The sequence below is a fragment of the Cuculus canorus genome, chromosome 2 (assembly GCF_017976375.1).
Source record: "Cuculus canorus isolate bCucCan1 chromosome 2, bCucCan1.pri, whole genome shotgun sequence".
Classification (NCBI taxonomy): Eukaryota; Metazoa; Chordata; class Aves; order Cuculiformes; family Cuculidae; genus Cuculus; species Cuculus canorus.
The window spans coordinates 115,233,900-115,258,607 of record NC_071402.1 but is presented as its reverse complement, the minus strand read 5'-3'; the positions used below and the strand labels follow the sequence as shown (position 1 = coordinate 115,258,607).

The 24,708-nt window shown below is 38.7% G+C and overlaps 1 protein-coding gene across 3 annotated transcripts in view; it reads right to left on the bottom strand.

The window, feature by feature from the left end:
• DNAJC13 (DnaJ heat shock protein family (Hsp40) member C13) overlaps positions 1-24,708 on the bottom strand; it is a 57,268-nt gene that overhangs the window by 6,533 nt on the left and 26,027 nt on the right. For all 3 annotated transcript variants that reach the window (XR_008448628.1, XM_054059235.1, XM_054059236.1), the window contains 31 exons: positions 24,286-24,368; positions 22,951-23,104; positions 20,509-20,612; positions 20,273-20,432; positions 19,198-19,260; positions 18,761-18,862; positions 18,508-18,612; positions 17,937-18,139; positions 17,385-17,469; positions 16,734-16,888; positions 15,793-15,838; positions 15,424-15,578; positions 14,593-14,794; positions 13,721-13,836; positions 12,857-12,935; positions 12,149-12,284; positions 10,847-11,031; positions 9,303-9,377; positions 8,986-9,105; positions 8,082-8,261; positions 7,047-7,214; positions 6,337-6,450; positions 5,846-5,962; positions 5,209-5,386; positions 4,357-4,448; positions 3,909-4,008; positions 3,366-3,440; positions 3,089-3,201; positions 2,497-2,666; positions 2,086-2,128; positions 983-1,156 (listed from right to left, as the gene is read on the bottom strand). Coding sequence is in view for 2 of the 3 variants with exons in the window: in XM_054059235.1 (XP_053915210.1) it covers positions 983-1,156; positions 2,086-2,128; positions 2,497-2,666; positions 3,089-3,201; positions 3,366-3,440; positions 3,909-4,008; positions 4,357-4,448; positions 5,209-5,386; positions 5,846-5,962; positions 6,337-6,450; positions 7,047-7,214; positions 8,082-8,261; positions 8,986-9,105; positions 9,303-9,377; positions 10,847-11,031; positions 12,149-12,284; positions 12,857-12,935; positions 13,721-13,836; positions 14,593-14,794; positions 15,424-15,578; positions 15,793-15,838; positions 16,734-16,888; positions 17,385-17,469; positions 17,937-18,139; positions 18,508-18,612; positions 18,761-18,862; positions 19,198-19,260; positions 20,273-20,432; positions 20,509-20,612; positions 22,951-23,104; positions 24,286-24,368 (3,852 nt within the window). In the remaining variant the exon portion in view is untranslated. The remainder of the gene's footprint in view (positions 1-982; positions 1,157-2,085; positions 2,129-2,496; positions 2,667-3,088; positions 3,202-3,365; positions 3,441-3,908; positions 4,009-4,356; positions 4,449-5,208; positions 5,387-5,845; positions 5,963-6,336; positions 6,451-7,046; positions 7,215-8,081; positions 8,262-8,985; positions 9,106-9,302; positions 9,378-10,846; positions 11,032-12,148; positions 12,285-12,856; positions 12,936-13,720; positions 13,837-14,592; positions 14,795-15,423; positions 15,579-15,792; positions 15,839-16,733; positions 16,889-17,384; positions 17,470-17,936; positions 18,140-18,507; positions 18,613-18,760; positions 18,863-19,197; positions 19,261-20,272; positions 20,433-20,508; positions 20,613-22,950; positions 23,105-24,285; positions 24,369-24,708) is intronic.

Genomic DNA, 24,708 nt, shown 5'->3' with positions numbered 1-24,708 from the left:
AACCAACAGGAAATATAACTCAGTAAAGCTTTACGTATCACAAAAATAGTAGCATTTCTCACTGGCTCTGCATTATAGATTTTTTTTTTTCCTTTAATGCTTTTATCACACCACTTTGCTTTGAAATTATTAATATAAGGAGTTTAGAACAACATGATCAGCTCCAACAGTGGCAGACATTCACCAGTTTTATGAACACAGATCTCTCAGATGTCTAAGCTCTGTATCCAGTACCTAAAAAAGCCAGTGTCTGGCTGCAGCCTCTGCATGACCAGCAGCACAAGTGCTAACTTGCTTGGTGGAAGCGTGATAGTGCAGATGTTTAGGCTGTCTGTCTGAATGCTTTAACGGGTTCTGCAGTCTGTGCAGAGGTCCTCGCCACACTTGCTGTATTCTGCAAGCCTCTACAAGCTCCTATCACATCTTTGTAATGAAGGTGTCTGTTTTATTCAATGTGCAAGTTAGTTGCGTCCCTGCAAGTCCAACCCAGAAACTGTCTGAACACTGTTTAAAAATCAGTTTTTAGTACTATCATCAAGTTACCAGCTTGAACATTGTTCTCACTCAAATTGTAACACATTAGTTCTACTGCATAACACTAATTATTCACATAATTTACACCAGAAGTGTCAAGACCTGAAAGATTTTAGGCAGTGTAGAACAAGTACCATTTTCTTAGGTTGGTCGGTCATGGAATAATTAAAGACATTTCATTTATTATGCCTCACCACTACCACAAAATAAGTCTCTAAGACTTACTGAAGCTAGTTCTGTGGCTTCAGGGACTTTGAAAGCACTGACTCGTGTTCAGAAGTTGCCTAAATGTATCTACATGCTTTTACAGAAAAGACAAAAAAAAACCCGAAAAGGCATTCATATTGAGAAGAAAGTGTGAGAACTGAAGTTAATCAGATACTAACAGACTTTAAGGCTTAGCGTGAGACCGATAAATTCAAAAAGCAGAATAAGAAAGTCATCTTACATGGGGGTTATTTTTCTCCAGTAGTTCAGTAAACTTTTCCAACAGTGCAATGAGAAATTCTCTTGGTTTCCGCAAAACCCAGGCCGGCTGGGCAATAAAAATCCTTAAGAAGACTCCCCCTACTGAAAGTTCACCTTCTGCCTCACCATACACCACAGCGAAGTCTTCAGGCAGCTGTTGAATTGTAAAGTAGGAGGAGTTACTGGCAGGGGTATTTGTGAGAGCTGCAACCTAACATGGCTGTAAGTGGTAAGGGTCACAGAACGAATTGTATTTTTCAAGACGGAGCTGTGCAAGACCAACAAATGCTTCATCTTGAATAAACACGAGGTAAGAAGTGAGAGTAGAATGAGCAGTGCAGGCAGTACTACTACAGCAGGGTTTTCTTTCAAAAAGAACACAAGTTACTGAGTCTACAGCTATACTAGTGGTAAACACCAGTTTAAGGAAAGCATCAGCAACAAGTCTAATAAAACACCCCTTCTCTCTCTTTCTCACATGCTTTAGGGGAGGGTTTCTCACCATGAGCCTAGGCAAGTCTCCAGTTTCCCCCGCATGAAAATAGCCATCCTGCACGTGTTTTAGAAGTTCTTTTAAAGTTGAACTAGGCCAGTGCTGAGAGGAAGTCCTATCTGGCCTTTCACAGATATTGGGAAATACTACAGACTAAAACTTCTCACTGATTGACATGATGCAACAGAATGGCTCAGGACAATCATTATGGAGACATTAGGGCCTTACTAATGTTCCCGAACATTCACCAAGCGTAAGTTCACCACAGCTATGTAATAATTGACAGAACTTTTTCCAGCAAACCAGTGCCGCCCTTTGTTGCTGACTTTCTGTGAGTTTTAGAATGATCTAAACTATCAGAGAATTCAGACCATTATCATTACAGGCAAAGCAACTGCAAATAAAGCGTCTGACTGCAAAGTACAAGTAGTAACAAAAGCATAAATTCAGCATTAAACCAGTTGTGTTAGCACAACAATGGATTCCTGTTGGTACTTCCAAGAGGAAAGCCTGGCAGAGTTACATGTCTACATTATCAGGTGGCTTACAGTCTCCCTGGATGCACCAACACAGAAACATTATACTCTTACCTTCCAGTTAGCATCAGGGTTGTCCCTCTGAAGTTTAAAGTGCCTTTAAAAAGAAAGTAAGTTTTAACAAGCAGTAAAGAAGCAGTTGTCTTTCCTACTTGACACCTCAGTCTCCCTCCATCACTGTGAAGTAGTTCCGGTTTCTAAACCCCATTTTCTCTCCATTGTAACCCTCCTCCCTAACCTTACAGCAGTGAGCAAATACCTGACTGTGCACAAACTGCACATGCATCACTGAGTTACATGCACAATATACAAACAGTGAACAAGTTCTTTTTCACTGAAGTTTGGCTTGCAAGAATTCTACTTTTTACAGGCAGAGTTCTGTCTGACAGTTCTTCTATAGCAACTCTGGTTCACTGCTGCTAAAAGCGTCTCAGTTAAGGAAATACTTAGTAGGTCTCCACATACTCAAGCATCATTTCTCGAACTGTTGTTGATACTCTTTCCCTGGAGCTGTCATTCCAAATTAACTCAGGATTTTCATGAGTTCCCTCAAAGATATGAACAGCAGCTTCAGGGTTATCCCTCATGGCATCCATGAAGACTCCAGGTAAAAATTTCATTAGTGTAATTCTAACCTAGAAGAGGATGAAGAGAATTGACATTTAGCATCCCATAAGTCAAACTAACTGACAGAAAAATATAAAACTCCAGGATGTCCAATTATTTATAGTGCTCGAATGCCAACTGCTAGCACTCACCACCACATAAGAGAATAGTGCTATCATTTTGAGTGGTGATTGCTAATGACAGGTCTGAAATCTAGCTAATAATGTTAAAGTAATTACAAATGGAAACCAAATTGCTCATAGTAGTTACGATAAATCCAACTGCTTCTAGAACTCTGCTCACAGATAAAACATTAACCCATTTTGAAAAAGCCAGATTGCCCTTCACATGAACATTCCTGTGACAGAAGAGGGTATTTTTAGTTCCATTGTTAGAGAGAGGGTGGTAGTATTAAAATAAGGGTTCCAAGAAGAACTGTTAAGATTCTTACCTTTGGACCCACTAGCTTATCTGCAGTCATTTTGGCAAAGAGCTCTGCTGTTTGGGCTCGGACCTGTGGATGAGTTGAGTTGCAAAACATATCTAGTAAGTAGATTAAAGCACCTGTACAAAGAAATAGGAAAATATTCAGACTTTTTTTCTGGTCACAAGCACAGCAAGTTCACAAGTTCCACACAATTGTTCTAAAGGGAAGAGTAAGATTTGGTCACTGTATTTACTTCAAGTCCAGTGTTACAGAAATATTTGCTTTCAATGTAGTTCTGTACCTTTTGCCATGGCCTCTTTAATTATTTTTGTGCTAGATGTCAAAGCATACAAGGTTTCAAGGACAAGCTGTCGACCTGTCAAAATAAAAAGTATGAAGAACTTCAATAGACTACTAACTAATCAAAGATTAACTAAACTGATCTTAACAGAAAGCTGCTGCATTAAAAAGTGCAATTAAGCTATGAAAAGTTAGAGGTACATACACAATGGTAAGCTTAATGATTTCTGGTTAAATTCAGTTAGTTACGGGATGTCAAATCCATCATACATTCTAGTACAGCATAACTTATTAATTAGATGTTTACTACCTAAATTCCCCAAAGAATTAGTCAATAAAACACTATGCAGGTATTTGGTGTTTGAACTGCAACTCCTATGTTTCAGCTTGTGCATTTAAGAGAACAGGGTACATAGAACATGTGTTTAAAACACCCCCACTGAAATGCTATTTTAACCTAAAACTCATTAGTAAGCTCGGCCAGCTGCACTGTAATTAGTTTCTGAGTTAGAAACCCTTAGACGAAGTACTACATAGTACATACTTGAAGGCAAGGAATGCAGGAGTGCCAGTAAATTGGCAAGAACCATAGCCTCAGCAATGTTGTTAACACATTCTTGGTTACTTGTTACTATGTTCACTACCTGTAAAAGATCAGAAACAACACTTGATTATATTCCAGTTCTTCAGACATTGTCCAGAAAAGGCAGTGTATGATGAAGTCCATCACCTCACTGACCAATACAGCTGATACTTACAATGTTTATCCCTGTCATCAAATTGTCTTGTTACCTCAAGGAAGAGAGGAGGAATGACACAGGCAAGAAGCTATCACTTGTTCCTCCAAGGAGGAAGTGATGCCTTGGAATCCGAATCTTAATACTTTTAAAGTAATACTCTGTTACACAATTAGGTTTGTGTATGCTGATTATGTAAGAGCACCCAGACGAGGGAGTTTGGGGGGCTTTTCTTTGGTTTTTTGTTTTTTTTACCTCCAGGGCCAACTGCTGCACCTGTCCAGCTCCATGAACACGCAGAAGGGAGAATATCAACTTAAAATGGCCTATGCATTCACACTCAGAACCTGCAAGAGACCAAATAAGTTACTGTCTTCACTTTAGCCAAAGCATTCACTTCTCTTCAAATACACTTGCCCCTTCTGATTTTCCCAGCTCAGAGCAGGGCTGCTATCTGCAGCAGTAACAGCTGCCTTCAGGGTTACAATTGCCAAATACAGATAAGCCAGTCCGAGAACAACATAACCAGCTATTATTAGAAGTCATGACAGTAACATGAATTGCTTTTAGAACATTTAATACAGCAGGAAAATGTCCTAATTGCGTGTCTTGGGCTTTTCCAGTCTGTACATGAATCTCTGCTGGTATAACCTGCCCATTCTCAAGAGCACCTTCTCTTCCTGCTGTAGTAAGGCCCTGGCATGTTTTCAGGTGTTCACTAGCATGCAGTACTCGGCTCAAGGAGGTTCTTGATGCAAGAAGGTTAAAAGTCAGCTGAAGATTCTTTGAAGGATTACAGAAAGTTTCATCCAAGAGTTTAAAGCCTTCCTGGCAATAGCAGGCTTGAATTAGAGTTAAAATTCTAATTTGAGAGAAGAGAAGAGAACAGACAAGGCTTGGATTTCACACAAAACTATAATACATCTACTGATAATGTTCTCCAGGGAAAAAAAATCCAAATAAGCCTATATGGCTTATCAACAGTGCCTGGGCTGTTAGCCAGCAAAACAGGCTTCCTTCTCACAGGAAGACGAGGACTAGAGAGGTCTGCACTTTTTAAGGTTGTCCATAAGAAAACCTATCAGGCAAGTTCAGTTTTAAGCCTACCTGGGTTGTGTTTTATCACGTTTCTCAGAGCCTCCAGGGCCATCTCAACTCTTCGTAACCGATCTCCATGTTGATTGGACTCCACTTTCCCAGTCTGTGTTATTGCCATTAGTGTATGAAGGTACTGTGCTTGTGATCCTACATAATCCAAGAGGCTTGCAGCAAACGCTTTAGGAAGCTTGAAATTAGAGATGAGCACTTTTAGCTATGTGATGCAACAGTATCCACACTAGAATAAAGTGTATCCAAATAACTTTTCCTACCTTTCACATATCCCTTTCCTCCAGACAGGGAAGACTTTCATACTATGATCACTATAACATCTGGAATACATTAACCCTATTTATATCTAAATACACCCTTAGAAAGCTGCCACCACCTTAACAGCACTCAAGGTGCATGTTTGTCCATATATATATAGATGGTCAAAGCCATTAGACAGAATCACTACCCCCTGGAATTTATTCTGTCCCCAAGAAGATGTCCCCATAAAGATATCCCATAACTTGCTGAATATACTGAAAGAACTTTATAGAAGATTTTGTATTTACTCCATTCTGTTTGCACTGACAGATAAAGAAAAAGAAGTAACATTCCAAATAATAGTTTCAACCAGAAGGATTTAGCTACATCTCACCTCTAGTTGGAAGGTAGGGACCTCATTGTAGACTCTAACAAAAATCTCTCCCACAATAAGTTCCTTTGCATGGTCACTGAAGACAAAGTCAGATCCATAGCTCTTGTCACAATCACCCTTTAAGCAGAGATAAGCAGCACAATCTCAGACAGAAAACAATCTTCTAGAAACTGCAAAGCTATAACCTGATAATGAAATTGACAATACTGGAACAGAAAGCTTAACGCTTTAGCAGAAATCAGAAGCTCAAGACAGACTGAAATATTACAAGAAATAAACTCTCGGGGATTTTAGTCTTCTTTTTACTGAATGTAAATGTTTTCTTTTCACTTTATTGAATTCACTGAATGAAGCTGGAGCAAAGAAAGTGACATAGGAGTAGAAAACAATGGATACTTCTATTAATTATTCCACTGCATGACAAGTGGATGTACTAAAAACCCAAAAGTTTAAATAAATAGTAGTGGGATTTACAGTTAAAAGTATCTTACCCTTTTAATCATGCTTTCTTGTTGAGATTCCAAAAACTCAAGTAATTCAGCTCTTGTCCCATTATTCCAGATCAAGTAGGGGTTCTCTGTGTTACTGTTAAGCATCTTTAGAGTCTAAAAAATAAGGAATTTACATGATATAACGTATTTATAACATGTTTTAATCATTATGCACAGCAATCAGCGCTTCATGATATTAATTAATCCAATCTCATTAACAGCTAGACTACTTTCATAAGCAAATTTAAAGCATCAAGTTTCTCACATACTGGAAAAACTCTATGTGTAAGTTATTTGGTACAGTACAATCTATACTTTATTTTTTCTGCTTCTAGCCACACTTACTTCAGACTCTCCTACTTTTGACAGCGAGTAAAACTACCTGGAGTATGTTTTTTAGATGACTTCTCCTTGGAATCACTTTTAAAGAGAGAAGTTTAGCCTTTGCACTCCATCATCATTATATACCTAAGCCTTCAACATTAAACTCAACTTCTTTGGTCCCATATTTGTTTTGCAAACATTATTCTATAGGGAAGGGTTCCTGCCCGTAGTGTTTGAAGCTAGAACACTTTCTTTTCCTTGCACTTACTCCAAGTTGCACTGCTCTTTTCTGTATCAGTCTTGTTTAAGGGAGTTCAGTGTTTTAGAAGTGACCAGGTACTCCTTCCATAAATCCTTAGCAAAAGCCTTGGCCAACAGTTGCTTACCTCAGTAGGACTGACCACAGCGAGTTTCCTTGCAATATAGGGTGTCAGCATTCCAGCCAAGCTTTTCCTGATTGTTGGGTTTTCAGGTGTAGCTTGTTCTTCAGAGAGATACCCTCCAAGGCGACTCAGGGCCAGGAGACTGAGCTTAGCAAGGCTATTTGCTACCTCCTGAAAAATACAAAGACAGTTATAGATACCTTAGAGTTTACTGAAGAAACATCAGAATAGCCAGAAAGTTGTCCAACACTTCTGCACTAGAATGAACAAAATTGGTATCCTCTGTTTATCTGCATCACTAATTATGCATTGATGTCTAATAAAACACTAGGTGCTGCAGAACAGCACAATATCATCACTGTGTTGTGGGATTAATAAATGCAGTTAGACATGAGTACCGATAAGTGGGAAAAACTGTGTTACCAAGATGAGCTGAAAGCTACAGGAGCTATTTAGCCTAATAGCTTCTGACCAGACAACGGTTCCTGCTAGCACAGTCAAATATCAGCATAATAAGCCTTTTTTTGACAGTGATATAAGAGTTACTAACTAGAATAGAGCATTCAAAGCTCATCCAGCAGCTAAGGAAAAAAATGCCATACTTAGAGGGTCACTATTTAAGGACACGGAACTGTGAAGCCATTTATAGCTGTGGGGCAAAGCAACGATACCGTCCTAAAGTACACATTTCAGATAAATTCATAGTATCACTACATAACCCCTTCAGCTGAGCTTCAAGACAAAAAAGAGTCTTCTGATAGCAAAAACTTCACTGTTCACTGCAGATAACAATCTCTCGCATTAAGTCTATTAGAAAATACTGGTGTTGGCTGCTTTAACACACACCCCCCAAAATCAAAACCCAAGCAACAGTATTTAAACTACTACACAAAAATCTCCTTCCAAAACTATTCTATTAACATTACTCTTCATGTAATTCAGTGATTCTAACAACTACTTGAATACATTTGTTTTGTTAATAAGAAATGGCAAGCAACAACCATTGGCATCTAAAAGCATGCACTTTGTTAATATTACCTGGTGATTCGAATCTTCACTTTTCTGAATACCGCTCTCTTCTAGCGTATAGTCATAGTTGAAGAGGTAGCCCAGTAAGTACCAGAGCACTCCAGCTTGGAACAAGTGCGTTTGTAGCCAGTAATCCAAGGCAAAGGAGCTAACACACTCTACTCCCAAAGCAGCTACTCGTGGTATGTTCTGAGAGAGGAAAAAAGTTTGCCTTAGTACTTGTGACCAGAGAGAGCCAACTGGCTTCCTTACTAAACAAAGACTTAGAGTCAAAACTTGCTAACTATAGAGCACTAAACAGAACAGAAATGAAAATAGAAGTAGAAAGAACATCATCTGCAGCTGAAGTCAAGTGTCTGGTAGTCAAAAAACACAGGTAATTGATAAGCATCCTTCAAAGGAAGAGTACTTGAACAGTTACTTCATATGATTATAAAGAAGCATTGATGAACTGGTGGAAAAATCTTCCCAGGCAAGCTTTTTATGGCAATACACATGTTCTGCAGGGGCTAAAGAACATACAGGCACCTACAGTTAACTACTACAGTCTAGTTTTACAGAATTGTGAGTATGACTTCTTGAAGGCTGTTCCCAGAGTTTATGCCAATTTAGGAGTTTATCTGCTTAAGTACCTCTATCTGCTAGTACTTCTATCTGCTAATTTAGTACAGTAAACCCATCAGCTAGACATGTCAGTTTAAAGGCAGTTGTTGTATTTTAAGTCCGCTAAATGGATTGAAATACAAGTGGTGAGAACAAGGCAGTAGAGTTCTGAACCCCATAATGATTAGCTGAGATCTTACAGAAGGATTTAATCAGTCTCTTGAGTTGTCTTATTTCCCTTAAAAGCACAACATTCCCCTAAACATTTAGCAGTTAGATAACCATTTAGACAAAGGAAAGGAGCTCTTACCTTGCCATAATACAGCAGTCTACAGAGGTCCTTAATGACATTAGGCATTTCTGTAATCTTCTCTCTGCAATCCTCAAACTGTGCTGCTACACTGTAACACTTACTAATATATCCACACACCTACAAAAAGCAATATTTCATTGGTCCAAGTGGAGGGAAACGCATGTTTACAATACTGTTTTTTAATATGGATTATATTACATCAGTATTTTATATTATATATACACATTTAGATATATTTATTTATCATATTAGATACATAACTTATATTGTCTTCTGAGAAGCTAATACAATTAGATGAAGTTGCTGCAACTTACCTGTACAGACATATCATCTGGTTTACTAGACCGAGTCAAGACTGCTACACAACGATTAAATGCTTCTTGCAATACCTGTGAGGATTGGAAGATACATAAGTTCAGTCACAACAACAACTGATAAAGGCTGGTAGAAGTTAAAGGTTAGCAGGTAAACCCATTTTTAATGGCTGAAGGGAAACGACTGACAAAAATCTTGTTTGCTCAAATGGTTTGTAGGGGCAAAATTCCTTCCAAGTGCTGGTACCAGCCTTTAGTGCTTCTGAGTTGACAACATTTTCACACATGAGTGAATAGGTCAGTGAGTTTGCAGATGACACCAAGTTGGGAGGGAGTTTTGACCTGCTTGAGGGTAGTAAGGTTCTACAGGGGCATTTGAACAGGCTGTATAGATGAGCTGACACCAACTGTATGACATTAAACAAGGTCAAGTGTCAGGTCCAGCACTTGGGTCAGAACCACCCCATGCAACACTACAGGCTCGGGGAAGCATGGCTGGAAAGCTGCCTGGTAGAAAAGGACCTGGGGGTGTTCGTTAACTATCTGTTCAATACGATCTGGCAGTGTGCCCAGTTGGCCAAGAAGGCCAACACCATCCTCGCTCGTATCAGAAATAACGTGGCCAGCAGAAGCAGGGAAGCAATTGTCACCCTGTACTCAGCACTGGCAAGGCTGCACTTTCAATACTGTGTTCAGTTTTGGGCCCCTCACTACGAAAAAGACAGGGAGGTGCTGGAGCATGTCCAAAGAAAAGCAACGAAGCCTGTGAAGGGTCTAGAGCGTAAATCTGATAAAGGAGTAGCTGAGGGAACTGGGGCTGTTGAGCCTGGAGAAAAGGAGGCTGAGGGGAGAACTTATCACTCTCCACAACTGCCTGAAAGGAGGTTTTTCTCTTTTCCCAAAGTAAGATGTGATAGGACGAGAGGGAAGAGACTCAAGTTGTGTCAGGGAAGTTTAGATTGCATATTAGGAAAAAATTTCTTCAACAGGGTTGTTAAGCTTTGCAACAGGCCACCTAGGGAAGTGGTTGAGTCGCCATCCCTGAAAGTATTGGAAAGACCAGTGGATGAAGTGCTGAAGGACATGGTTTAGTGGTGGACTTGGCAGTGCTAATCTAGCAGTTGGACTCAATGATCTTAAAGGGTCTTTTCAAACCAAAATGATTCTATGATTTTACTATGGGCAATGAAAAGCCCTTCTGCTCAAAGGACTTGTTCACATCTATCTGTTCCTTCACATACACAGAATGCAGGAGCTCTCTATGGAGTTTTGTGCAGAAGTAGAGAAACATCATATGCAGTTTGCTTATGCACAGTTCAACAGACAAGCCTGGGTCCAAAAAGGAGTTTACTCTGCAAGAGGCTTCTCCTACTGCATCCAGAAAAGACACAGTAACAATGGACGGGTGTCTCAAGAAGACCAAAAGTGATTCTCAATTGTATCTGATGTCCTAGGCACTGAGTACCTAAGATTTTTAGCTGCGGAAAAGTTAGACTAAAAAAAATTCATTTAAAATTCATTTCAGTACATTTCTTTGCATTTACCTCAATCCCATTTTCTCTTCTCAGTTCTTCTGCATTTAATGCTGAACAATTGACAGTATGGAAAGCAAGTTCTGTAGCAGCAGGCAACAGAGGAGATTCTTTGGAAAACAAAAGGTCATCTGATGTTTCAATGGTAATAGTTTTTATCAGCATAGGGTAGCCCGCATACTTGTAAGGTTTCAAATCTGAAAGAGAAAAAAGCAAAATGTTTGCTTACACTCTCCATATATGTAATGTAAACCACCACGTAATTCTCAGTGGAAAATATAGTAGGTACAGAAGGACGAGAAGTCAAAGAAAACCAACACTTGGGAAAACTGGAGCAAGACTGAGCAGTTCATACAATCCGACTCATAGGACTGTTCACTCTAGAAGCTGACAGAGCTTCATGGAAAGAAACTCATTTAAGATTAAAAGAAAAAAATACTTATCTCCAGCTCAGCAAACTCAAGCTCAGAGCCTTCAAAATGATGCTTGTCTATCTCCAGAGAAACAAGAATGCAGCTTTATCCTAGGACAATCACCAGGATTGTCTAACAATAAGCCTACAATGACCTTTTTCCCATTTGCCACTGCAATCATGTTTTAAATAATTGCATTTTTCATCCCTTTGTGGGTCAGCAATGATAAAAAGCATTATAGATTACAGAGCCAGTTGTGAGCCCATCTATGTAAGCCTACTCTAATGCTGTCACTGTCTCCACACAACTGAGAATTACGATTCCTTATGAAGTTCTTGGTTTAACACTACATGTAGCAAAACATTTTTGGCTCTGTAAAACTTGAACACGCCAGCAACTGCCAGCCAGGGAGAGCAGCTAGGGCCAAGGGTTAGGGTACTCTGTCCATCTCTCTCTTTCCCATTTGGTCAGTAAAATATGTAGGGCTGCAGCACACCCACCAGAAGACTCTAGTCAGAATTTCTGTAAGATTGTCCAATACTTCATGGCTGTGAAGTGTAACCTCATTTATACCCAGAGCCTACCTTTTGAATGACTGAGCACTAGCAAGGACTTCTCTACATTGACAGAATTGTAGGTCTAAGTTATATGTAGAGGAAGATTGAAACTGAATTGTATTGGAGCAGAGAATATCAAACAGCTATTACTGCTTTTTTGAATTAAGTTTTACCGCAGATAAAATTTATTTCATGAAAGAAAAGTCCTATTTTGAAGCTCTTTCCCAAAGCTACACGATACTGAGGCAAGCCAGAAACCAGATCAACAGAACAGAGATTAAAATTGATCACAATGGCCACTAAAGAAATGAACACAAAACATTCTTCTGAGACAGCATGCTTACCTTCCTTATGCCTGTTGAAGAGGATGCTTTGAGTTTTCAAGATCAAAATTATGTTTTCTGGATCTGGCCCATCTATCACCTTGGCAGACTTTGTGCACAGAAACTCATATGCTTTATTAACTTTTTCAAACATATCCTGCAAATAAAGAGGAATTTGAAGAGTTTTAAGACCCCCCTCAATCACCACAAGCCTGTAGCATCAGTCAGACAATGGCGAGACAAAGCATTCCACGTTATTAACTACAGTGCCAGTTTTGTTGCCTTATTACACTGCAAAAAATACCAGAATAACCTAATGAACGCTGTTTCACAGGTCAGGGTTTTTTTTTGTTTCCTGAACTCCACCATAAGCAAGAGATTAAAACTAAGTCAATTCTCTATAACAAGGTAGTAAGCACAATTTAACCGATTGCAAGGATGCACTCCATCTTTCACAAGAAGCAATTAGCTTATTAAGGTTCTGTAACTTTTTAAACCAGATGCCTTCTGAGGTGTAGTTCTGATTACATCTATTCACTATTGAAATCCTAATATTCCTTGATTGACATCAGTTATTAATCTGTATTATTAATCCATATTCTAGAACTCACCTAGGGCACAGCCTTTAAAGGGAGAAAAAAAACTACAGTGCACATTGCAGTATTCTTACTACAAAAAACAGCTGCATTTGTCCCCACTTTATTAACATCATAAATGTGTTGTACATACCCTGCCTTCTGGATTCTTGTCTGGGTGATATTTTTGTGCCAGCCTGAAATAAGCCTTCCTGATCTTGCTCTCATCATGCCTACAAAAAAACAAGTCTTATTACATTGAGTAACACCAAAAACCAGAAGAACAACCCTGGATTCTGACAACACTATTAAGAGCAACTGTAATTAAGTGAAAACTATGAAGTTCTCACATTTCAATCTGAAAATTTTGCTTTATCAGCTGACACTGAATGGGGATAATGTGGCCACAGAATAGAAAGAAATCTGTTCTAGTACCTCTTGTACTGAATATACTGACCTGAAGGTGGTCACAGTCCTTAAATCTTCTAAAAAGAGTTAGAAGGAGTAGGTCAGTTCATTGTTTGTATTAGCTGTACTGTTTTTGAAGGATAAATACAAAGTGCTGTCAGTTCTTTTTTAGAGGCCTGAAGTCAGAAACCAGTGACATGACAGGACAAAAAAAATTCCAAGGATATCGCTCCCAAGAAAAAGGAGAGTATTTGGCAGGGGAAGAAGGATAATTGGAGAAACCAAGTTCCACTTTGAACATATTCAAGTTCTGCAATATTCTTTGTTCACTATGGTTGACTCTAATGCCTGTTCTTTAGATCTACCTAGTGAAAACTTTGAAGGAGAGCTCAAAGCATTCCTTCCACTTTCAGTTTACTGAACACTTTACAATTATCTGCACACTTTACAATTTTTCTCTCAAACACTCAAGTTGGATTTTCAAGCTTTGTTTCTTTTTAGATAAAGCAATCTTGCACCGTGAAGTTTATTCCCTGTTTATTCAGTTTATTCCCTGTACAGACTGTATGTAAACATAGTCATACAACTTTAACTACTGAAAACAACTTACTGGCCTTGTCCTTTAGGAAGGTTAAGGACTTCATAAGCATCATCTATTGACATTGTAGGTGGCTTCTTTTCTACCTCCTTCTTCCAAGCTTCTAGTGTATCTTTCAACAATTTAACCTGAATAATTACAATTTGTTAGTGTTACATTTACGCCAACTTCAGTACATGCCATCTTTTTCAGTGAAATGCTGCTTTATTAATGAATCCTTATGAAACATCACCCTAGGTTTAAAGACCTAATACTTTCACTTTCAGTAAATCATGGTTACCCTTCCAGTCAGGAAGCAATTAAGACTTGGCTTCACTGAAATGCTGTGTTTTATTCAAAGTAAGAGCATCTTAACATTAAAACATCTATGTAAGAGTCACATTAGAAAAGGGAGAATCACTTAAATATGTGGTTCACATCTCAATAATACAAAAGCTGCAGCAAAGGTGCATTAAAGGCTAATTAGACACATCTAGATCATAGACTTGCACCAAAAAGATCTGACCATTCAATTATGTACTGATACCAAGTTAGCTGACTTTCTTGCCCAGCTTGGACAAGTAAAAACCCAAAGAGATCATTTTGTTTCCAATTCAATCTCTTGAGGTTCACTGAAACACTACCTTTAGATTCTTAGATGATTTATTTTGCTTTTTTAGTAGTCACCACAGGGAGGATATACTTAATGGGGTTGCTATAAAGCATGAAGACTATTCTGCTTCAAGATAAAATGTGTTCATAAACAAATGTGTTAAACAAAGTCAGAATCAACCAGCTACTCGCAACATCTAGCATTTGACTTCCTTAAATTTTGGTTACAAATCCCACTTTTAGGGCTCTAGAAGGTCAAGAACTAAACGAATCCTAAAATACTTCTTACTTACTGGATCTTTAATTGGCCAATCTGGAAATCTGTGTGTATCACAAAGATGCTTGAGGTAATAAATATTACAGAACAGCTCATTTTCCAGTTGTGGATAGTTGATCACTGGGATAGGACAGTATTGGTAGAGTGCTCTTGTATTGCTTTGAAGACGAGGAGTGAAGTCAGCAAGATGAGCAGCGATCTTCTCTATCATAAGACGCCTAAAAAAGTTACAAAGTTTGGTTTAACACTTGCCAAGGAGTCCTCAAACTTCAATGACTGTACAAGTGTGTTCAGTGATTTCTTCTGAAAATATTTTCCTTAGTAGTTTCTCATTTCAGAAGGGATCCAAAATGAGACTCATACTATTCTGTTATAAAGATACTTCAATGCTATGAAAATTAATTTATTAGAAACAATGTAAAGTGAGATTTTGCCCTCCTTCAATGCCTCTTTACTTTTTGGGAAGCCATAAAAATTATATTATTAGAGGTATACATTTAGATAGGTGCTAACCATAAATGAGGACAGTAACAATAAAGCAGTCCATGTAAATAGTGAAATCACCACTCAATAGAGGAACTTGATCGAGTACGATACAGACAGATGTAAAGCATGTTCTGCAATGGTCAGGGAACTATTCCTCTTCCCTCTATCTATTCGTCTCCCTCCCATTCCTGCTACTTTTGATAGAAGCAGAAGTCAATGTAGGAAATTGCCCTTGCAGAAGGCACAAAGGGAAGTAATGAAATCATGGAATTCCAGCTCTCCTTAGAAATGTCAATGGGAAGACCTCTTCAGCATGAGACATAGTTCAGGTTTATTTGCCCCTCTGACATAAAGCAGTTACCTCATTTCATTGCTCCAAATTGCTTCTGGAGTGTCAAATTCTCCAAGGAATATCTCAGAAAATTTTTCTGGTTCATAGTTTTCTAAATAACACACCATTGCTTCAGGAAGAGTATGTCCAAGTATACTTCTTTGAACTAGATCTTGACCTTTTGTCTAAAGAAAAGATCGAACTGTCATCTCAAAGGTAATCTGAATTCAGTTTTGGTAACCAACCCAAGATCTAAAAAACCCTCTCCCTTCTCACACTTAATTTCTAACTCTCAAGAACTTAGAAAAAGAACACGCATCAAGTATTGTTAAAAGTAGAGGCGGTCTGCAACTATATGGAAACAGGAGGTAGTTACTTTGCAAAACTACAACTACTTACTTCTTCAGACTTGAAAGCTTGTTTTGTATGTGTGTATTTCAAAAACCTAGAAGAGAAACAGCAGTTATTTTCCATTTAATTGTTACTTAAGGCACCCTTGAAAGATAAGCAGACAAACACAGCCCAGCTGGCAACTCTCATAGTCTTTTATCTCAAAGTAAATGTAAGAGCAACAATCAAATGAATCTCTGTAAAAAGTCCATCAAATTCTTGGGAACCCCACTGAGTTATGCACTTCCATGTTATAAGTGTTGTCTTATGTTCACCATTTCGGTTTGAAAGTCTTGTACCTGAAAGCTTGTTTCCTCCACACAAAAAAAAAACCCAAAAGCCGATAGACACAAACAATATTGCACTACAAACCTCTCCCTACATCATTATGTCATCATTGCAGAGACTAAACAACGTGATCTAATGCTAAGACCTTATGCTAACTGCTGATAGTTCTGTTACACTAGAGTCATCATGCAAACATGTAATAATTTCCCAATGTATTCTGCTACAGAAGAGACTTAACTGGAATTGTATGACAGCTTTTAATAAATTACTGAATTCAGAGGAAGAGTACTGGAACGAACCACAATGTTTCTGCATCAGGCAGTACTTTTGATAGCAGCTCACTCTCAAAAAGTACATCAGCATATCAGTAGCTTATACTACTACTCTTCAGTTCCAGCAACAATTTGTTCTTCTACACTAAGTCATGTCTGGTTGCACTGTTAGAACCACATGCTCAGAAATGCTCTCATTCCCCCCCTAGCAGTTACATAAGCAATTCTCTTTAGTGACTGACTAGATCATGTGGAGGAAACTCTTCCAGAGGGTGTTTGCTTGCAATCTCATGTTGGTTCTATCAAGCCACACTCCCTGGAGCATTTAGAGCAGTGGTCCTTTTGAGCATGATTGGTCAAGCGGTATTTTTAGGTATTCTTTTTCCTCACCTTGCAATAGGGAGTACATTGGAACCCGTGTACATCATGATAAAGAAGAATACTCCACTCAGATAAAATCGAGGTAACTGTGGGTTGTCTTGCATGACAAGAAACAGCAATATAGCAACTTTTTCCACAAGGATAGGATCAAAAGTCAGTAATAGCTGAAATCAAAGAACACAAGCACTTATATTAGCTGCCTGAGTAGCCCGAGTAACCTAGCCAAAGTTGAAGTTTTAACCTATTCAGTACTGGGACAAACCAGTAAATTTAGAAGAATTTCAGTTCAAGAATACTTCAGCCGCAAAATAATAAGTTTGAATCACAGAATTTTTAAAGTTGGAAGGGACCTCTGGAGGTCATCCTGTCCAATCCCCCTGCTCAAAAGCAGGGTCACCTAGAGCTAGTTGCCAAGGACCTTGCCTAGACGGCTTTCCAGTATCTCCAAGGATGGAAATACTTATTAATGAGACATGGTCAGAAACATGAAATTTGTAACAACACACAGTGAAATAAACAACTGCTCACCCAGAGATCTGCAAGATGTCACAGATGTCATTTGATGTGTTTCTCCCACTTAAAGTATTAACACAGGGAATTAAGTAAGTCCATAAGTCAGACTTTCACTACTTTCAATAAATTTTTTTAAGAGTTGCTTACCTGAGTGATATGAGGAAGGCAAGTACTATCTGACAAGAGCCTTTTCACTCTAGGCAGAGGTCTTATAATAGCATTGTCTTGATCCCTAAAGAAATAAAGTGGCACAGCAGTAAATACACACATGCCTTTTCTCTTTCAAGCATGAGCTTTATTCAGCCATAAGTGTCAGACTACTGAGATCATACTCAGTCTCTTTTTCTTGTTAACTTCAAAGTTTGTTGTTAGACTAGTGTGGTTCAATGTCAGGCATTAAAACAGGGGTTTTTTTTATAAAGTTAAACAAGAGCGTGCCTGCAAAAGTAAGACTACGCTGCTGTGCATTGAAACATACATAGCTTGTGCATTCATTCTTGCAGTCCTTTACACAGAATTAGTATTGTCTCATTTACAAACTCTCTTTTTGCCCACAGAGTTAATTACTACTACATAGAAGGTGCTTTAATATAGTTCATTAATGCGCTGCTTAGTTTCTAAGAAAAGCTTTAAGAGAGAAGTTATGAATTTATGCATCTGCCAGAAAATTAACCACTTCTGCTGAAAATTAATGTTTACCTGCTTGGAAAATATCCACACATTGTGATGAGCATGTTGAGTATAAGTGTGGCAAGGTCAGTCTCATTCAACACAGCCTGGCCACTGGCAAGCAAGCACCACTTCAGCTGAGGGATGACCTGCAATGGTCGCCAGCCATCCATACCTTGAGCCCAACAACGTGTTTTTGAAGTCAGCTTTCCACTGTCCCATAGTTCCTGCATCTATTGTGAGATTAGAGATGAATTTAGTTGATTCAGTATCCATACTTCTGCTCCTAAACATTCATACTCAAGACAAGCTTTTAACTGCTGTATGGTAGACTAATATATTTGCATGAAATTCCAGCTATTTGACACTCTAATTGATTAATTGATTGCAGCATAATTGGGGCATGAAGGGGTAGGCAGCCTTTCCAAAAAGGCTGTTTCTTAGCACAACATGAAGTCTCTTATCTAGCTTTAATCTGTATTTGAAGGGTTACTTTGAGAATACACAGCTTAGCATTACTGGCAGTTTCCCCTCTTACTGTTTGAAAAACACCCAGACACCAGGACGGAAATAATTTGTCAAGTTTGAGGCTGACAGGTACCTCTTGGAAGCTGTAAGGACCACTTCTTTCTTTGTCAGCATTGCCGTAGTACCATTCTTTCTCACTCTCCCTCTTCATATCAGGTGCTGCCTCAATCACATTGCTCTAGAAGTTGATGTTTACAAGATTAGCTTTAGCTCCAGTGCAAGTATTACATTTCTCCAAGAAATTTAAGAAGTACATTGATTTTATTTTTAATACTCATCCTTTTTGCTAAGCAACAGATGAGCAACAAGAAACAAGGGCCACATACCTGCAGGGGAACTGTAGCTCTGCTTGTGTGAAGATGTGCCAGAGTAAGTAGATCTACAAGGATTCTAATGCCATTTGAATCCATAAGGTCCTTCACATTTTTCTGTTAATGGATGAACTGCGTTAATACATTATTTTCTAGATAAGAGTTGTTACAAGTACTGAAGAGTTTTATTCAAGGAAAAAGTGACCATAAGAAAAATCAGACCACTCTCTAAAGTAACTAGAGTGGTACAATCACCACAATATCTACAAGTTTCCTTCAGCTTTCTAACCAAGTAAATAACTACCGCATCCCAAAAAGCTGTATCAAACATTGTTCTAAGACTTCCTCAATACCTGAATTTTTGCTCAAGTTAACCCCGAAAGACTAGTTCAGACCATTTTATACCGCTGAGATATCAATTAACTAATATTTTGTGTACATGTCCACCTTACCTTATTAAGGATCAGCTTGTTGAGAAACAGTATCAATCTGTCCCGCTCAAGCCTGTCAGTGCACTATTGAAGAAGAGAACAAATTAGTATTTGACAGCACTTATTATAAGTTACGTTCAAAAGGCGATGCAGTTGCACCTGCAGAGACCCCTTTACATTTTTCAAGCCCTGGATAAAACTGCTGACAATTAAGCATCCAGTTGCACGCAAAGCTAATAAATGTAGCTTCCTCCCACTGGAGAGGAAAGGCCTTGTGGCCCTCTACTACCCACTTTGTTGCTCTGGGTCTGATACTCAAACATACTTTCCTGCTAGGCCTATTATTGTAAAGGAACAGCATATGTATTCCCCAGTGAGTCAGTTAACACAAACAGGGGAAAACCAGAATGCTTTCAGGCATCAGACAGAATACATCTTTGATGTTACATTTCCGGTGAGACCATCAAGACTCAAGGCAAAATAATAACAGACTGCATTGGTTCAGTTTCACTCACAGCTGCCATACCCAGAAGAATCTTTTTTTAGACTGCACGAAAATGCATTTTGGTAAGCTCTTATCAGCTGTCAGACATAACTTAACAGACACATGTAAGAGGCAAAGTAGTCACCACTAAAAATCTGATCATACGTGCCCACCTATGGCTACCACTTCATTAGGTCTGGGGCTGTTGCTACTACTGTTGAAGTCAAGATTTCAAAATAATGTCACGTGGAACAAGGTTGTCCTCTTAAAAAGCTTATGCTTCTGCATTTTTCAAAAGCAAGCACATTAATATCACACAAAGTTCCATCACACTATTTTTGTACAGTCTGAAAACCTGTTAAGGCAAATATGCAGATACAGAGAGACTACTTTGAAGTCCGCTTACGATCAGCAGGTTTTTTTTAGTGAATCTGCAACTGAATCAAGGGGAGACACCAGGAACACCTGGTGACAGCGTGAAAAAAAGTATTTATGCTGCAGCTTCATGTTCTGTAAAACCAAAACTTTGGTTTCACAGTAACTTGAAGGATCTGAACCTTTGCTGGATTAAAATGTTAAGTACTGTATCAAGTAATTTTAAGTAATTCTTACCCTTTCTAACATCCCAACAATGTACTTAGTATCAGAAAATGGTCCTATTTCTTCATGACATCGCCCATAAACAATGGCCAATGCTTGCAGGCATAAGCATTTCATATTCACTTTTGGGGTAAGCAAGAAACGATGGTACAGTTCATTGAAGAACTCGTATCTAAATAAGAGGTGAGATTTCAGTGAAGAAAATAAGCAGACCTTGTGAATGAAATAGGATTTTAACAATGTCTCACGATTTTTTGATTGCTCCACTCTCTTCAGTTTCATCTTCTTCCAACAGCAGTCTTAGATAATAATCCCCTATTTTTATTTCTTCAGAAAGGCAGTCGTATTTGACCTGTAACACAGAATGATTTCCTTAACAGTAAATACTGTTCCCCCTTCATTGCGTTTTTGCTTGTGTAACAATACTTTGCATTTGCTTGCATCCATAAACTCGATGTTAGTAACCCCTCCTATAGTCTGAGGAAGACTGAAACTGCAAGTTCACTGTCAAAGAAATACAGATTTACAAAATATGTGCCAGAACAAAGTTTCTCATCCTACTCAAATCCCAGCTTCCAGCCTTTAAGCAACTTGTTTCTAGTATCAGCTGGTTTTATTAACTAAACTTGGATAATGTAAGATGTATTCAGTGACTCAAGCTTTAATAAGCAGCTACTCCATTGCAAGGTATTTCACTCAATGTTACTACAAGTATGAATCACAAACACAACTTTAATTACTCGCTATACTTGCTATTATGCTGGGTAATAAAAGCCTAGAGGCATCAATATACACATCAAGAGCTGGGGTGAAGCTGCACAATGAGAGCCACTGTTAACTTCAGTGCAGCTACGTTAAATTTAACTACATGCCTCAGTGCTCAGTGGTTTTAAGCATTTGGCTAGCATCTCATTTAAAAGTACCTCTAACACATCACAAAAGCCGCTCTCTATGGTGGTTCTTCTTATCTGTAATTTGCAGGTCACTGTCAAGAGGCTACAAAGCTATTAACAGATTTGACCACAGCATGATACAAAGAGGTGCCATTAACTAGTACACATCCACAAGAATCTCAGGCTACCATCCCCTTTGGTAGGGGGAGAGGTCCCTGTGCTAGCACAGAAGCCTTTGCCACATAGCTAGTTCAAATACCTACAGCACAGCCTGATAAAGTATTCATTTAAAATACTTTGAAGCAAATCTCCCAGACAGTAGCTGTTTAAAGATCATGTTACAGAAGTCCCCTCAAGCCAGTCCGAAAGTATCCTGGGCTGTAACTACAAGAACGTTAGTGATACATTCCAGTAGCATAAGCCACATAGAAGCATAGAGTGCAGATGGAAACCCCATACTACTACACTTCAAATACGTACTTTTGATTCTGCCCCAGCTAGCACCTCCAAAGTAAAGACAGAGTCGGCATAGCATATGCTGTGGTGCCCAGAAGACCTACATCTGAAGGAAACTTCAAAAGCTAAACGTCAACGCAAAACATACGAATCCAAATGCAAACTTAGCCATTTACTGCACCAAGTCAAGAAGGAATCCACAGCTGTCTGATAGGGACAAGCTGCATATATAAAATAGTTCTGTCTCCTAAAGCACTAGCCTGATGCCTCACAATTCTTTCTGATTTGCCAGAACAATCAACTGAGAATTCCTCAAAAGCAGCAGTTTACTTGTTTCATTAGTAGTCCTCTGCTCAAATTTCAACTAGAAAGCTGTACTATGACAACGATGGTATTGGGGATATCTAAGAATATCTTAAAGTTGAAATGTGGCCTCGCTTTGCATGAGCACAAAACATTAAATAAAACTGTGTGGAAACATGACAATACTGGAGACAAGAGTAGAGTACAGGAAGTATTTATTAGCACATCACTCGAAAATAACTTGCAAGTTGTTTTGAGAAAGCCAATTAGGACCACACTAATTGCTTTGCAGAAGCGTGATATGTTATTCTGATTTTAGGTGCTGCTGTTCCTAGAATATGAAAACAGTATCCTCAATCTATAATTTAGAGACCAGCATGGTTTTAGTCACATAATCTATTCATGGTTCGGCAACTCAGTATTTAATGCTCTCAGGATCACCGAGACATGATGGAAATAAATACAACAAATTCACTTCTCAGGAAGAAGTGACTTGTAAAAACACCGGAAACAGGTCTGATAGAACAAGCATGACTTATCTTGACAACAATGTAATATTAACTCTTTTTTTCCTCTTAACGCAACAATACATCAAGGGTTCTGATCAATGATTCATTATTAAGCACTGAACAGGTTACCCAGACAAGTTATGGATGCCCCACTCCTGGAGGTGTTCAAGGCCAGGCTGGATAGGGCCTTGAGCAACCTTATCTAGTGGAAGGAATCTCTGCCCATGGCTGGGGGGGTGGAACTGGATGGTCTTTAATGCCCCTTCTGATCCAAACCATTCTACGATTCTATGATCTCTGCAGTGTCATTTGTCAGGCTTGCAGGATTCAGGTTCGCAAAGTGACACTGGACAACAGTACCTGTCCAGTACAGCCTCAAGCCTTAACAGTTTATTCCATAAGCACAAAAGAACTCTAGCCTGCAATCAGGGATTGCAACACAAGATTCGTACACGTAGCTATAGATAGAAAAGTGACATTTGAGGTAGACATACATTACACACAGTTTCTTCTAAAGCAGGTAATTTACCTCAAACTCCTGATGGTTCCACGAGATAACACTAGCACTACCAAGTTCTCTGTCAATACTAAAGGCTCTCATCTCAGACTCAAGAGTATCTCTCAATTCTTCCCGTGTTTTGAAGTTCCAAATCAAGTTTGATCTAGCATGATCCTGAAGAAATCTAAGAAAGAAGTTACATAGTTTAAACCCCTCAAACATTAACTGAAAGGCAGACAAGGCTTAGCTGGCAAGCTAGAGAAGATCAGCATTACTGGACCTTAATTAGATGGCACTGAGTAGCAGTCTCTAGTTTGTTATAGTAAGTACAGTTGTTTGCTTGTACAGTGTTTTCATAGTCATGGAGATGACCATAGACTAAAGTATGTCTGTTATCAAACCTTTTGGCTCAATTTATTATCTGCATTTGGTTGTTGAACAGGAGACTTGTAGCCCTTACTGGCAGGAATGGGGAATAGCTTGCAAGTGCACAATAATCCTGGGCAGCAGACACACACATACCAAGTGTCTAAATAACATAGTTCATAGAGGAAAACATCAGTAGGTGTCTCAAGTGTCACAAGACAGTTAGTGGACATTCTTCAGTGGCAGCTACAAAACCAGCCTTTGGATCTAAAGACCAGCCGAGAGCAATACTTTAATACTCAAAGTTTAGGAGCATGTGAATCTTCCTTTCATGCAATAATTGTTCAGAATGGACTATATTCAATCCTTAGAAACATTAAGCATCAAAATAAACAGTTAGGCTTATAGAATTTCTCCTACCTTGCTTTCATAGTTTGTTGAACAATCAAGCTTATTAATCTAGTTAACGTGACACCCCAAGCCAAAGTAAAGTGATAATATCTTTTTTTTTTTTCCTTCAAATTAAGACCTGCACTAAGGAACTGTGACACTATTTGAAAGCCAGTATCCATGTGTTTCTTTGCCTGCCTTAATCTCATTTTTATTCCAATTCAAGTTAAAACATCTTGATCAGCTTACAGGTTGATGCAAACACACTACTCTGCTTTTCAGTGCAGCTTTGCTTAGCCTTCAACATCACACAGTTCCAGACATGTGGTTTGTGGCTAACTATTCGTTTTGATCCAAGGTAAAAAAGGCTGTCATTTGATAACATTTGAGGAGCTTTCCAAATTCCGCCCCTTTGCTAAACACAAGTTAAATCCTTAAGTATACCTTACTACTTCATTTTTCATAAGTACCTGCTACAAAGCACTTGCACTGTTTCAAGGCAGGCAGAAATCAGAAACAAGACACAGCAAGTCTGAAGATATTAATAAAAATATCCAGCCAGGTAATAACTTGTATCAGAAGACCACCATATTAATCTCAGTATTTTACCTGTAATAGAAAAGATCCCAGTTTGCTTCTATTTTTATTCTTTGGCGCCGTTTCCTTAATATCACTGGCTTTTGAATAATGTTCTGCAAAAGAGCCAAATTCAAGTAGTAAGTAGAAACAGATACTCTTCATTTTCCCTTTTTAAAACAAAAAGCTAGGGCTTTTTATTCCTTCAGAAACCATACGAAGTTGAGCTTCATTAATAAGGTCTCCTTTTCTAGTAAGTAATAGTAACAGACTTTCACAAGTGTTATTTACATCAAGTTAAATCATGCCAGAGAAACTTTCAGCTGTTTAAGAAGCCATTCAATTTAGAAGCACATGATCCCTGAGAAAGGCTTAGTTTCCATCACCATATGCACTGATCAGCTCCAAAGCTGATGGAGGGGAAAACCCACAACAAGAACGCTTTGCTCTTGAAGG